Source organism: Toxotes jaculatrix, chromosome 21 (genome assembly GCF_017976425.1).
Source record: "Toxotes jaculatrix isolate fToxJac2 chromosome 21, fToxJac2.pri, whole genome shotgun sequence".
Taxonomy (NCBI): Eukaryota; Metazoa; Chordata; class Actinopteri; family Toxotidae; genus Toxotes; species Toxotes jaculatrix.
In genome coordinates this window covers 14,819,194-14,835,265 of record NC_054414.1, presented here as the reverse complement: position 1 = coordinate 14,835,265, position 16,072 = coordinate 14,819,194, and the positions used below count along the sequence as shown (strand labels likewise).

Sequence of the window (16,072 nt, the reverse complement as noted above, 5' to 3'; positions counted from 1 at the left end):
ATGACAGGATGTGTAAAGGGACACAAGTGTGGATTCTACGGAAAATTCAAAATGTCATGCTTACCAAAAACGGATTCAGAGTTATTTTGAACTAATTTCTTCAAACAGGGTGTGAAATTACACCGGGGCAACATATTTGAAGATCAGCAAGGTGAGAAGACGAATTTGATTTCCCGCTGTCTATTTGCATATATTTTTCTAGCTGACGTCCACGGGGTCCTATTCTATGATACTGATTCACTGACTGTCACATTTCTAATCACCAGTCGGGACTTTGTCTTTCTTCCCAGCCTCCAGGAGAGGTTGGCTGTTCCACCACAATGTTCTGAGGTGTACATCAACAGCATAAGCACAATTAACACTGTTCAGGATACATTTTCTTCAGAATAATTAAAAAGAACTATTTTGAGTATTGACTCACACATGTAGATCACCTACTAACTATGACAGATTGAAGACTTTCATAATATCTAAAGAAGAGACCTAAAGGAAAAAGAAGTCAGAGATGTTTATTGGAATTCTGTGATCAACTTTCTATCCATCGCTAAAATGTCTCCTTGAATCAACTGACTTTGAAGTAAAGAATGAATAAATAACAATTATTTTCTTAAGAACATTTGCAAAGTTAGACGTCAATGTACTTTTTTCTATATAAATATATATCTATATACATTCACTTTAAGGTTTAGTGGAATATATTTATTTGAGCTGCAGTGAAGGGGGCTGTGCATTTCAAAAACTAAAATGCACAGGTGGTAAATAGTTTCTGATTCTTTATTCCCTTTCATACATCCAACCTAGTTCTTACTAACTTCACAGTACATATGATCACTGAAAGTCAACACCATAAAGAAAAGAGGGAACCCATATTGTCAAACTTCATCACTGTAAAACAAGTATTCTGGCTCACCACACAGATATAATAAATAATGTTGGTTCTTAGCACATGTGAGGAGTAAAAGAATATAGATTTGATTGTACTGCTGCAGTATCCTGCATCAGCTACTACAACAGCTACTGAAACCAAGCCAGAAAGACTGAATGTGCCACTTCTCTTCACAACCAGGGCTTCTACAGTGCAGGGTGGCAGGCGTGTAGCCTTGCATGCTTTTTACAACCTTCAGGTTTTGCAGGATATTTTCTAGCTTTTCAAGAAACACTTTTTAAAGAGAAAGACAAAGTTTTTTCTTTTCACCCCCCCCCTCCCCTTTTTTTTTTTTAAATTAGTAGCTTCCGTTCATCAATTCCCATCTATTTGACTGTAAAGTAAAAAAGTAAGTCCATACAGGGTTCAAAGACTATGTACAGCCAAAATAATATTAGCATTAATATATATAAATATATATATATATATATATATAGTAGAATATCAAATAGGGCTAAAACCATTTTAATGAGTGGAAGAGCAGCCAATATCTGAAAGAAGACAATATTAAAGGGGCAATGTGTAAGAACTGACCAACTGTCAAATTTATACTCAAAACAAACAGGGGGCAGCAGGAGAGTTGAGGTGTCCATCCCTATTGTAAGAATCGAGGAAATGCACTCTTTGCATGAGCCGCCAAAAATTCCATTCAGTCATTTGGGGTGCGCATGAGAGCGTGCTGCGTGCCAAACCAACATGGACTGGGGAATAATATTTTCCACACAAGTCTACCTTGCAATCTGATTATGTAACTGGTGGCTTGTTTTCTTTGGTTATTGTTAGAGTGACGACAATGATTTGTGTTGCCCAGGCAGAGAGACAGGGAAGATGTAGCGGTGGCAGGAGTAGAGGATGAGCCACATGAGGGAGAGCAGATAGAGCACCAGCATCAATAGCTGAGCTTGGGGAAAGAGCAGAGGAATGTTGCCAAGAGAGGATGGATGCAACACAGGTTTATAGCCCTCTCACAGTTACTACTTTTTCATCCTCTCATGGGCAGACTAGATGCTACAGTGACTCACTATCGCAAAGTGGTATTATGAGAAGGGACAGGAGAGGGCTAGCTGGTTAGCATGCAAACATCAGCAGGTATCTCTGAAACCAAAACATCAGAACTGCTACTCGTTCACATTCTGTTGATAATTTTGAGTTAATTTCGGAATGTTTTAAACTGAAGTACTTACATATTGCCCCTTTATTTCACAAAGCCTGAAGGAGCAGAAACCTGAAGTCATTCTCAAAGCCAAAAACACTGCCCCAGAAGACAGGAAATTCGCCAAAGTGGTTTCAAGGGCATAAGAAAAAAAAAACACCTTTATCTACTGTCACAACAATACCAAACTACTAGATATCACTGGTTTGACCTTCACAAGCTCCAACATGCTACTTTCTGTTGGCTACATGTAATTCTCCACTCTTGTACATGCCAGGTCGGTTTCTTTCAATAGTTATACTGTAGCATCAAGAGAGAAGTAGATGTTTATCTGTACCTTAAAGAAGTGCAATTGATTTATTATGTGCAATACTGTGTATTTTATACTGTTTTTTCAAAAAAAAAAAGAAAAAATAAAGATATTTAATATGCAAAATATGAAAAATAAAAACAGACATCTACAGAGCTCTAAAAGTATGAAGCAGACGAGTATCATTTGCAGAGCTGTTATTTTCCTCACTTTTAAAATCCCAATTAAAGGTATGGTTCCCCCAGAATACCAAAAAAAACGTACTGCCTGATGTTTTATATATATATATATAAAATATCACTTTCCTCTAATGGTATAGTGGGACAAGTCATTAGCAGACTGTTCAGATTTTATTTACCCAGGTTTGTGGAGTTTGTGAATTTTCACTATTTCTAGAAAGATATTGCTGATTGTTTTTATTGTGGAGAGCACCACAAACAAGATTTCCTGCATCTCTATTTTACTGCTTTTGCAACCAAAATCTCAGGGACAGATATCTCAAACCCTGGGCAAACAAAATCAAAACTATCTGCATGCGTAACTACTATTGGTAAGTGGAGAAATATGTTTTTTTGTTATCTGGGTGAACCAACCTTATGAAAACTAATCTAGGAGTTCACTTACGACATATGGTTTCAAAATTCTGTATACAAAACAATCAACTCTACAAATTTATGTGATGAAAAGCAGGAGATGAGGTTGAAAATACACATAAAATCAGCCCTGCATCTCTGTGATGTAGCAGGATGCAACAACACGAGAGCAGAATACAACCAGGGGATAAGCAGCAAAGGACTTCTGGTCCACAAAGTCAAACTGCCTTAGAACCTGCTTCTGATCCAAGGCTTACACTCACAGCACAGTTTTTGCCCTTACCATCCTTACTTTAATGCCGTCTAGGAACTTTGGGGCATGCCCGCGCTTTGGTGTGCTTAAATGCAGCTGCCTGATGTTGGTGTAGAACAGCAGTGAGGTGAAACCATGAGGTAAACTGGGGACAGAGCTCTGAGTAAATGCCCCAGAGATGCAGAGTCACCCTCACACAGATGCATGAAGCTCCAGGAACCAGTGTTTCTCGAGGGCAACACTGCCCCCCTCCTCTTACCCAGAACAGAGCCATCTCTACAAGGCTACCCTCCAGTGGATGTTTACAGCACACTACTAAGGGTACAAACAAGATGCCCAGTGCAGCTTCAAATCTCCCATTCTTACACCCTTTAACTGTAATCCACTGTGGTTTGAAGATGACAAGCATCAACATGTGAGTCCTGCTAGTTTTCACACAGTGTTGAACAGTGAGCACACGTCTGACATGAGTTGTTGCAGGGTCAATAAGCCCAAGAGGACACTTGGTCAAAGTTTCGGCCCAGGAGAGGAGAGGAGAAGAGAGGAGAGGAGAGGTGCATGAATGAGTGATAAGTGCACGTTTGAGGCATTATGATGCAGTGCCATATCTCACTATGCTTCTTTTCTGCAAGAGCTCTGCAGCAGTCTGGCCAGCAGGAGAGAGAAAGAGGGAGAAAGAGACAAGAGAGAAAGAAAGAGACAATATACACTAAGAGAAATATTTGGACAGAAACAGACATAAAGACAGAGAGACACAGAGAGTGAGTGATACAGAGAGATACAGGAGAGGACTCTGATCTGATTAGATGTCATTGAGATGGTTGTGCTGCAATATATACTGTATTCAGTCAGTGAGCGCATGCAGCAAAGAAAAAGCTCCAGCCCCTATAGCTGGTCAGCCCCATACTGTCAATCAATAACGCAGAGTCCTTCCACTGCAGCTTTCCACTCCATTCCTTCTGCACACTGCAGGAATATCAGCAGGATGACCGTGAAGAACTATAGCCAAATATCACCACAACGCCTTGTTGGTTAGTCCTCAAAACTTCAGCTCAGCTATGAAAAGTTCAATGGGTCATTTAGTCAACATTGAGGTAAAGGTGGCGGTCTAGCAATGTATCCAATTTCTCTTGCGGTCTGTTAGGTATATCACACTATTAACTTAGACATGTAGGTGTTTGCTGACAATACATAACTAAATATGCAAATGTCAGTATGGCTAACATAGCAGACTAAGAGAAACATAAAGGTTTGTGTTGCTGGTTTGACTAGATTTGTCTAACATGCAGATTTTTCCAGCTGCAGCTTTCGATCCATGTTTATCTGCAAGGCTCATCCAGAAGCCTGTATTAGAGGAAGTAATAATGATTCAAGGGCGTAAAGGTAGAACTTTGTAATTTCAGCAGGGACAGCCAAAATGTTTCTGCTACACTCCTAATGTAAATGTATTCACAAGGACTCGTCTCAACCTGTGTGAGAGTGGACATGAATATAAAGATACAGCCTGCCTGGATGTCCGGCGATGCAAATGTGTGGCGATGCTGTGTGTCTCAATCGCCAACAGGCGTAGCACTGCAGTGACAACACACAACAAAACTGACACCCCCAAGCCGTCACTGTGATCATTCTCATCAACATTCTGTGTCCACCACCACCAGGAGAGAGGAGAAAGGAAAGAGAGTGAGAGAGGGGGGAGAGGGAGAGAGAGAGACAGAGAGGCGGGAGGCAGAGTAGAACGTTAATGCATAAATCTAAATGTAAGAGGCTGCCACTCAGAAGAACAAGGTCGGTGGTTGGCTGCGGTGTGGTGTGTGAGCAGCAACGTGCAATCTGCCTGCAGAGTAGGCAGCAGTATCCAGAGGCAGCAACAACAGTCCTCTGATTAGAAAGCTACGACTTTTCTAGCAGCACTAACTGGGTCTCGTAGCTGTTAAAAATTCACACTAACCTTATTGATCATTAAATAATGATTTGGGGACCTGCTTCAAATGCAGATTCAGTCCCAAGTACTATAATATGTACAGTGTTTGAGTAAAAGAGCCACTGCACTTTCAAAAAGACAAGGCTTTGATGTGACCTCTAACTCCCACTGCGTAAAAGGACACTGCACACTGATGCTAAATATTATGCAGATGCTTAGAAATGTCAAGGCAGTCAAATACAGTGGCTGCTTAGCTAAAAATACAGCAGGTGACAAAAGGCAGGGGTCAGTAGGGACAATAAAAGCAGGATACGTATGGGTGGGAGGGGGAGTGAGATAGAGGGCAGCAGCTCGTGTATGCAAAGTTGATAGTTTCAGTAAGGGCCACAGGAGGTCATGGGTAGAGCAGTTTCATTAGCCAGAAAGGTGGTTGCTCTACTGTAGTGCCATTTAGCAGCCACTGCTGGAAGCAAGAAACGCCATTTCACCTACGCCACAGGGGGAAAGCTGAGATGGAAGCACTTAGTGTAATACAGAAAAGAGGAGACCTGCGTGTGCTGACTTCATGAGTGTTGATAGCCTTTTAGACAAAGTGGTAGGCAAATTCCATATGTGAAATACATGATGAAAAGAACCCCACTGCAATGAAAAATAACAGGGGGAAAATGGCAGGAGTAGAAGGCGAGCCGCAAAGGCAGCTGCCCAAAGTTCTACCAGCGCACAAGCTCTCTTCCAAATCCGACTTTCCAAATTCTCTGACGGCGGGCCAGGCAGGACGATGCTGAGTTTGAATCCCTGGCATAACAATGACTGGAGTGCTACAGAGGGAGAGTAAGTGGGAGTCCTAGTCCCTCCAGAACGCTGGCTGGGTGAAAGCTGAACTCACAGCTTCATTAGCTTTACATTGTGTAGTGTGATGCACACTGGTGAATTGTTACACAACAGACAACAGAGGTCTTCTCATCTATGCGATTAGCTTGGTGCATTGCTGGAACACCTTTAGACAGAGCAGCTAGAAGCTCTGCCATTCAAAATCATTTTACTGCAACTTAGACAGAAAGGAAGCCTGTGAGAGAGAAAGAGCAGAATGAGGACAACTTTAAGAGAGCACACAGGGGACAAAGGACGAGTGCTGCGAGAGTATAATGGCACTATGACATAATACACATACACTCACAAACAAACACGAGATGATTAGTGTGTGATAACTCTGGGTACTGTTGGCTTTATTAAATCAGCCTCTGCTGGTGTGGCTCGGTGACTGGTAATAAAAGCAGATAAGCTTGCATTTAAACAGGTGATGCCATTTCCTGCTGCTCCCCAGATGGAGAGGGTGCTGTGCGTCCGCACACAAGTACAGTCGAATAAAATAAATAACCTGAGACAGGAGCAGAAATGACGCTATGTCAACCAGTAACAGTATCAATCTGTCAGTATCATACGACGCTCAACTTTCCTACAGATGAAATTCTGAGAAAATGCCTCTCTCGTCACTTATCTATATTTAAGTGGGCTGTAAAAGTACCTTTAAGTGCCATCAGACGAATCTCCTTCATCATCACTTACATAATATCTACATATGCCATTACCCAAGTCTCACTTTCAAAGTCCTATCATGCTGCTCTAATGAATACAGACAGCAATAGGATGCAACCGAAAGTCAAAGAACATTCCAAGTTGGTATTCATGAGTCAAAGAATCCAGAAGTTGAATAAGTTGACATTCATGGGACTCTTTGGACTCATGAAAATGGATGAAGGCTTTGCCACGCACATCAGGCAGAAGCATACTTATACGATGACTGATAAGTGCATTAATTGCTGCTGAGCTCTAGCAGAGGGTGTGATTGGGAGAAGGATGCTAACGGCAGCGGCGGGGGGATACAGTGATTAGATTACAGCACAGAACATCAGAAATGTTCTAATAAGTGAGGGATCAGACACACAAACGAGTAAACACACAATCTTCAAAAAAAAAAAAAAAAAAAATCATGAAACAGCAAAAGAAAAACACACACAAGCTGGCACATAAACAAATGGCTGGAGAAAGATATGAGCAGATCAAAGCCACTCTAACACTGAGGTTATGTGAAAGCATTTCACCAAAGTAGACTTTACCTTTAATGATAGCTTTGGAAAGGAACAGAAGTTGCAGTGGGACTGTGGGAGTTAAGCTTGTTGTGGTACATAGGCCTCTAAATTGGAGTGTGCTTGCACGTGTGTGTACAGTACAAGTGTACAAGTACAGTATGTATGTGAGTGAAAACTGGAAAAAAAAAAAAAAAACCATTCGGTCAATAGTTACAGAGAATCAGACTTACGATGTGAGGAGAATCGCGGCCCATGGAAATAACTGTCCTGTTAACTGTCCTAAGCAGCTTCTCCATGATGATCTGCACATGCCACTGAGTTGGACCCTGCAAAAACACAGAATCATGCATATCATGAATATCAGGACCATACGGATCAACACACAAACAGAGGGAAGGAAGGACGCAGTGACATTAACATGATAAATATTCCAGAGAAAAAAAATCCACCTGTGAAAACTTGTTTACTGTGATATTTGGTGCATTCAAACATATTTTGTGATGACGTGTTGTATTTAATTTTTTTTTTTTGACAAATCACAAAACAAAGAATCTGTTTTATCAGCAGATATGAAAAATGTTAATACTGCCTCTTCACAAACTTGAAACTCTGGAAATATTTATTGAGGACACTTTGTGCTAAGAGACCTGACAAATATGACTGATGCAGCCAAGATGATTTATACATTGCAAACCCTAGCTTTTGGAAGAGGAGACACCCATTGGGGCAGCTGTACTGTTGTCATAAGTGGGACATTTTTCCTTGGACTTGCTTATTAGTTTGAATGAGCAGAGGGCTGTTTCCTTCTGTCTCTACCTGTCTGTGGGGGGAATCTTCTAAGCAGACCGAGCTCTGCAGCGTCAACCTAAACTTTCAATAATTTACACAGCTCTTTCTGCGGTGGAAGAACTCATGCACGCACGTCTGTGCACATACACAGACACAAACATTCACACAATCACACAGAGGAGCGCTGGGGAGAATAAACGAACTGAGGACGGAGTTTCAGATATTGCCTCCTAGAGCAGCAAGCATGATGCACACCTTTTGTGAAAACCCAGACTCCCAGAATGTTTTTTCAGAGAAAAACACAGATCTGCATTAACTTCCTGTACAAATCCAGTGCACAGAAAAAGTCCTGACTTTATTCATTCGAATTGAGCTATAGGCTACATACAGTGAGATTCTTATTCCTAACAAGGTATAAGCTGTTTCATAACTTAGAAGCCCCAGTGGAGAGAAGTATCCACAGTGGTTTCCTTTATGTCATTTTTCTTTCCTTACCTACATGCACATTTAAGTCTAAGAAAACATGCAGTGCAGGACAGATATGAAAGAGAGGGCAAGGCAGTGAGAGGAAGCAGCACTACGAGAGACAGAGAAACAAGGAGTGTTAAAGCCAGAGCAAGTGGGAGAGGCGGATAATCCCTAGCAGAGTGGAGTGTGGGAGGCGAGGCTGTGGTGATCAATGGCGAGGGGAGTGTGAGAGGGCCTGAGGGAGGACATCAGGAGTCAGGGCATGGAAGAGGATGAAACACACTTGTGAAGCAACTGAGTATTTGTGTGTGTGTGTGTGTGTTCTCACGAGTGCATGTGAGGTCTGAGGCTGACGCTTAAGTATGAGGGATGTGAACTCTGGTTTGCTGCATTTCTCTGTTTTATGTAAATGTAAATTGAATATTTTGGGGTTTTGGACTGTTGGTCAGACAAAAGAAGCAATTTAAGGTTGTCACCTTGGGATATGGGAATTTCTGATGGGCATTTTTTTTTTATCAACTACACAATGAATTGATTAATTAGAAAATAATTAACAAGATTCATTTATAACCAAAGATTTGTTAGATTTGACTGGCTACATAACTGCCTTTGTGACTGACTTCAACCTTGTCAGACAACATTATTATAAGCTTCTCTGGGTGTAAAATACCAAGGGGTAAGGCAGAGATCATAACTGTGTTCTTGGAGCACGTTCATGGAGTTGAAGATGGCCTCTAGCCACCCTCAGCAATGAATTACTGAGCACAGCCAACTTTAGGGGTTAGTAAATTAACGTCACAGTAAAATCTGGTCCTTCTGGGACATGCAGGGCAATTTAACAGCAAATTAACAGCCCAGTGATTAGTCACGATTTAGTAAAATGACCATAGTCAAAATGTGCTTCTTCTTTATGGGGAGACTGGATCCCCTTGTTATGCTACTGTTCATCCCAGAGGGAAATAAAAGCACATGAAGCTGAAGAACTGTGTTCCTCACCACATCCTTCCTGTAGAGCACCTCCAGGATGTCACAAAGCAGCTGGCAGCAAGCCTTCGGCTCCTCCCGCTTCTCCAGGTGGAACTTCAGCTGGTCCGTCATCAGTGGCAGGAGGATCTCGCGGCAGTCTGCAGGGACACCACCAAATGGACACATTAACAATGACGCAACAACACACGGAGCAGATAATAGATCACACAAGGCAGTGCAGCATATGGTCTCAACACACTGTCAATGCAGATGCACGCTGCTTGGTAATGGCTTCCTCACAGCTCAGAGGATTAAATTAAAACACTGTACACCATGAATATATTTATTAAAATGACTGTGGCAAAAGCTCCCAAAACCCTTGGAAGAGTTACAATAGTCAAATGAAGCAGCAAACATTTTCAGAGCGCAGCCAATGAAAAACCTCCCCCTCCAATACCGTCCTCAATCATGGTGTGCTTAATCAAGCCATCTAACCCATTACTGCCCAGCACGTAATAGCTGTAGATTTACTGCTGTGAAAAGCAAATCTTGAAAAGATAAAGCATGAGCTTGTTTAATAAAACGGTTAATGCATATGTATATCAAATATGTATATAGGACTGGATACTGCATAATTTGACTCTCCTTTAAATCTAACATGGCTAGTAAAAGCAGAAAACAACTGTCTTTCTAACTCTGTCAAAGTAACAGTTGAAATTTAATTAATTCCACACAACATGCAACCAAACCAAACCTAAGAGTCTGGCTGATGTTGACGGCAACATCAAAAAGTGAATTTCCATACGCAGAGGGTAGAGAATTTGGTTGGCAATTGGACATGGAGGACAGCAGCGATAAGCCACAAAGTATTCTCATGGAAGGTAAACCTGAGGCAGTCTGCCACAAAATTATCATATTTTTTATTAAACCTTTTGATTCCAATCTTAGTGGCATTTGTGCATGTGTGTGGGCCATATTTTAAGCCTAGGGAGAAATACTGGAGTTGGGCTGGTTGGCTGGCAATTAGATGATGGGAAGTATCAGTTAGGGGTTAAATTAATATTTATATTTTTTTTATTTATGGAAAGGAAAGCAATCACATAACAGTTTTCTGTCCATTGCTACATATAACTTGCACTGTATAAATATATCCTAATAAAAGAAGAAAAAAAAAAAGCAAAAGAAAAAATGTTGTTTAAAAAATACCTCTCTGCTCCCATACAGTGCACTGATCGTCTTTCTCTCACAGAAAAAGTCTGAGCACTGATATTAATGTCATCTTAAAAGATAAGAACAAGAATAAAAGAACAGTACACTGACTGAAAGCATCATCAATAGTGGCAGAACAGTGCTGCTCAAATGACTACTGTTATAATGGCAAGGTGGCTCTAAACGGCCACCCGGCAATGGATTTCAATTCAAAATCAATACAATCTCTCTGCTTCACAGATAATGTTACAGCTTTAATGAGCTAATCAACTGGGACAAAATAAAACATTTTTCATTGCTCATCAACACAGACGCACATACGCACAAACATAAAGCTCTGCCAACTGTCAATACTGCTTACTGCAGGCCGAATGATAAAACAGCAGGATGTAACACATAATGAATAGCATGAACTATGGTGACCTCTATCATAAACAATACCCAGGGGTACTGAATATGAATCCAATCAGTGCTCACATTCTCCAGCGGCTTTCTTAAGGAAATATTGAGCAGTATGGAGTAACTCCATGAAGATGGATGAAGAGAGGAAAAGTCAATGCTTTCATCCTCACACATACATAAGACAGAATAGCATCTTTGACTAAGGTGAATGTCTTCAGAAGCTGTTTCAATTTCACTTTCACTGTTACTGCAATTACCTTTAAGCCATTAGCCATAACTCCACACAGAGACTATGATGAGGCTCTGTAATAAAAAGGTAATGAATGCATTACTTAGTAATTAACAATTTTTATTTTTTATCTTTATATATATATTCTTTTCTTTTTTTGTATTTATTACACACAAGCACCTTAGAGCGAAGTGCCACTGTAATGTCGTTGGATATTCTTCAATGATGATAAAGGCTATTCTATTCTTTAACAAATAAAGACTAATGGGAAATCTGAAATTTCATTTTAATGACTCAGGCATTGATGAGTCCATCAATTACACAATTATTCTCTTCTAGCAAACCTTGCATAGCTGCTGGACTCCTTTTGAATTGCTTTTAATAATCCAAATAAAATAATTATCAGGAAACTACTGCTTGAAGATATTATATCAACTAAACATGGGATCCAAATGATAAATCATTGTTTTACGATTATGTTAAATGACACCAATCAACACATAAAGTTGCAATAAGAGTGTGCGTTCAAGTAATTTAATTTAAATAAAATATTCAACAAGACACTGCAGAGGCATCAAGAACAAGAAGTCAGGGTTTAATGCTCATTATACCTCAGGAAAAAAATACTAGATTTATAAAAAATGGAGAGAAAACTTTTAAATGTTTCTATTCTTTCACTTCTTGGGGAAAATATGTTTGATGAATAAGTTTGAACGTGAATTTTCCACATTTTTTTGGCTTGAGGGGTAGGAAAGCTGAGATGATGATAAAAATACATGACGTTTATATTTTAAGACTCATTAAACCACTCACACAATTTCACAATAAACCACCTTACATTTTCAGACACACAACATCCAAAAGCAAATGGGTGACACAACATGGCAGGTTGAGCTGATGCCTAAATCATCTATTGGTGTTGCTAGATGAAAAATAAGATCATTAGGATTTAGCCCAATCTATCCAATGATTCTGAAGATATTTCACTTTGGGCAAGTAACTCACCTACTGACCCTAGAAACCACTTAGCAATAATCCTAGTCCTCCCAGTATAGAAGCTTTACCTACACACCTCAGTTTAGGAGTGGCAGTTTTGTATGACTTTAGAGCATGGACAAACGCCCTGACTAAACACCTGAAAAAGTTCCTCCTATTGTGTTATGGGAAGGCTGCTCTATGATACAACTATTATTCATATAAAGCTTTCACTGGTAAACACCTGAAAAGAATTTTTATGGATGTTAAGAACCTTGTCACATGTGAGCTAGCCCTGACACAAAGTGACAACCATGTCTGCACTGAAATATTTTTGGTGCTGTGGAACAGAGCTCCAAACTATCCGCCTGATACAGCTTAAAGGGAAATGTGTGTTTATATATATATATGTGTGTGTGTGTGTGTGTGTGTGTGTGTGTGTGTGTGTGTGTGTGCGTATGTGTATGTGTGTGTGGGAGGGGTACGGGATGCTTAGTAATCTTCCAGAGCTTGAAAATAAAAGTAAATCTCCTATTTGAGGGCATCTAATATTATGTGGACTGTTAAATACCTTGTTTTTGTTTTTTTTTTGTTTAGTTTTTTTTTTTTACAAGGCTTCAGTCCTCAATCCCTTTGCGCCTCCTCCGCAACTCAAAATACACACAGGTATTAACACGCACACACACACACATAAATGGACATAGGCATGTGAGCACATACATACATATATACACACACTCACTAACACATAGTAGTTGCAGGGCGGGAGCAGGACAAGCAGACTGGAACTATCAAGCTAAGCCATGAGTGCTCTCCTCAAACTTCCAGCGCAAACAGATTTTAGACGCTACACTGATTTTCCCCTTTAACACAGGCCAGGAGAGCAGCTGACATATTTGTTCTCTTCCAATGAGCCCATTTGCAAGTGATTCATGTGCCACCGTCCCGCTCTTTCCTTTACATCATCAGCATCGAAGGTAACACCACCGTGTGCCTCCAAAATACATTTTTTAAAAAAGGAAACAAAAAACTTCCCTCTTTTCTGAGTTCATTAAGTTTTCACCTGCAGCAGGAAATCAAATGTGAACACCAATTCATGAAAGCCATGAAGAAAGGGATGTCGCCTTATGATGGGCATGTGTAGACTGCAAAGAAACTCCCTATTGAGGGTTGAGTATTTAGGTAAATGTCTCTTGCTGGGCATCCATTTGATCCAAGCATTCCAGTACATTTCACTGTGGCATTGGCCGGCAAGGAAACCTTTCAAGGACCACCTGGGGATCGGGATGCAACAAACAATGTGTCCCATGTGCATGGGAGCTGATTAGACTACCTTAAAAGCTGCCTGGCTAACTCATTTGCTCATTGCAGCGGCCATTATCTGAGATAAAGCATCTCCAAAGTGGAGCTCAGCTTGATACAGATGCAGAAAGGGCAATTTCATTTGGCAATTAGGCATTCTCCATCAGTGGTTTCACACAATTTGATAACACACATGCACCTCAAAGACAACTGGAGATGTTCAAGGCACCACTGTGTGGAGGTGCTGTGAGAACTGAGCAGCGGGACGGTCCATATCTACATCACAACAAGAAGTCCTCCTGCTGATCAGCAAGCCATTCACAAGCATCAGGGAGCCTTGCCTGACCACAATTACACCAACAGATCAATAGTAATGACCAAAGGACCACGCACTGAGCATCGCCCTTCAACAGTTACTCACTAAACTGGACAAACCACAAATCAGACAATTTTATGTTTCTAAGGTATGAAAGGACTGGATCATTAAGTTGAAGGCAGAGACATTTATACAGTGTTATGTTCAATATCAGAGATCATTCAATGGGATAAACTTGCCATTACACCCTGTCCAAATTCCGTTTCATCATTTGTTGTCTGTGCATTCACGCTGAACTGAACATCTGCTGATGATGGAGGAAGAGCAACTGTGCAACTGGATGATTGTTGCTCGCTTCCTTTACATTAGTCGACTGCTCTGAGGCACGTGCCGTCCCTGCTCGCCACATTAAATCACTGTTGCTGTTTTATTCGGTTGGGAACTTTGCATTTACTTTACCACCACAGGACAGTATGCGTGTGTGTGTTTGTCTCTAAATCTCATCTAACATGGCCTCAGAGGACAGCTGCCTCCAGCAAAATGCTTGGTCCTGAACCGACACAGCAGCAGGGCCTTGTTTGCAGGTTGCCACTGGCTAGGCTGGATCCAGAGACTGGAGGTACAGTTTCCAATTAACCATCTCTACAGCCCTGTCCTTCATATTTGACAAGAATACAACATCGCCAACATGTGCGACAGAGTTACTCAAGTGTGTTATGAAAGTGTGGAGTGGATGGGGTGAGAGAAAGAAAGGAACATAAGAACAGAAATTCCCAGATAAGACACATTAAAGGAAAAAGGATTAAATTGTAAAACACAGAAGAAAGGGAAGTGGGGGTGTGAGACTTGAAGACTGCATAGATGGGAATACTGATATTCTGATACAGACAAGCCCAGGTGATTTTAGCAGTGGGGATGCTTATCTGTCTTAGATAACAAAAGGGATTTCCACTACACCTCACCAGTGACCTTTACTGTGGCTCACACTGGTCTGCCTAAGGGAGGCAGGTGGTGTATGTGATTGCCTATATTACTGTGCCGTGAGTGAAGGTGCATGTGGTGAACAGTGAGTACAGTTTGTTTGTGTGTGCGTGTGTGTGTGTGCTCTCACCGTGATGAGTGAAGAGATCGCTGTGGACAATGTCAATCAGACAGTCTAGCTTCTGTTTCACCAGGCGACCCAGAGGAACCTTTAGGATGAACTCGGTGAAAAGCTTGCTACGGAGACAGAGGGAGGACAATAAAGACAAAAGGTCAAACTGATCAGGCATGTTGGATTGGTTGACTGCGCCCAACCACGAGCAATCATCCAAAACACAATTAAAGCTACTGCACACCCACACAGGTACTTCTCAGATATTCTGGGTTGGGATGGAGGATACGGTGGAAAACATATAGAGTGAGACAACAGAGATTTGCCAAGTGACCCAGAGCAACTGGCCTAGGATGAACAGCCTCTTACCAGAAGATTGACTCACAGACAGTCATGTCCGAGCATTGTCAACCAAGCACAGACTGTACACCCACACAGTCCTGAGAGGAGTCTAATCAGCCCAAATAAGTGAAAACACCTGTGTGGGAGTGTGCGACCTTCAAATCCTATGGCTTCAGTAGGCTTTAATGTTGCTTCTGTCTTTCACAAAGCAGTTGACCTGAAGGATTTCTCATTCTACACAACCTTACACACCAGTGCACGCTATTCAGCTAACTATTTTCAAACTGATGATTCATATTTTTTTTAAGACAACCAACGTGTAGCTAAGAGAGACAAAAACTCTGAGCATTCAACAGTTCAGAGTCTGAAAGATAAATTCACATTCACAAAAGTACATAAAGCTGACAGTTTTCTTCTCAATGAAGAGGCCAGATCCTCGTTATGCTGGCAAGCTGAGGCTCAAGGAGGAGAGAAAAGGTTCTGGCAGGGGATGAAACACCCCCACCCCCAAGGCTTCAATTTAGACGCCTCCAGCTCTGCCGCTCAGCCAGGTTTGTGCTAACAAAAGAAACAGCTGATACCACCTTTGCTCAGTCAGGCTCGTGATGTATGGCTAAGTGAATGCTTCATAGAGAAAACAGTTTTCAGAATTAAAGCTAAAATCAAAAGCTTTTCTCATGTTTCCACTCAAAGTACAGAGAAGAAGGCAAAGCACCTTGCACTGTGCTTGTTATCG

The 16,072-nt window shown here is 41.2% G+C and overlaps 1 protein-coding gene across 2 annotated transcripts in view; it reads right to left on the bottom strand.

Annotated features, from left to right (window-relative positions):
- Positions 1–16,072, bottom strand: part of dock1 (dedicator of cytokinesis 1) — a 160,369-nt gene that overhangs the window by 90,865 nt on the left and 53,432 nt on the right. For both annotated transcript variants that reach the window (XM_041066538.1, XM_041066539.1), the window contains exons 25-27: positions 15,013–15,119; positions 9,499–9,626; positions 7,476–7,571 (exon numbers count right to left, since the gene is read on the bottom strand). In XM_041066538.1, coding sequence (XP_040922472.1) covers positions 7,476–7,571; positions 9,499–9,626; positions 15,013–15,119 — 331 coding nt within the window. The remainder of the gene's footprint in view (positions 1–7,475; positions 7,572–9,498; positions 9,627–15,012; positions 15,120–16,072) is intronic.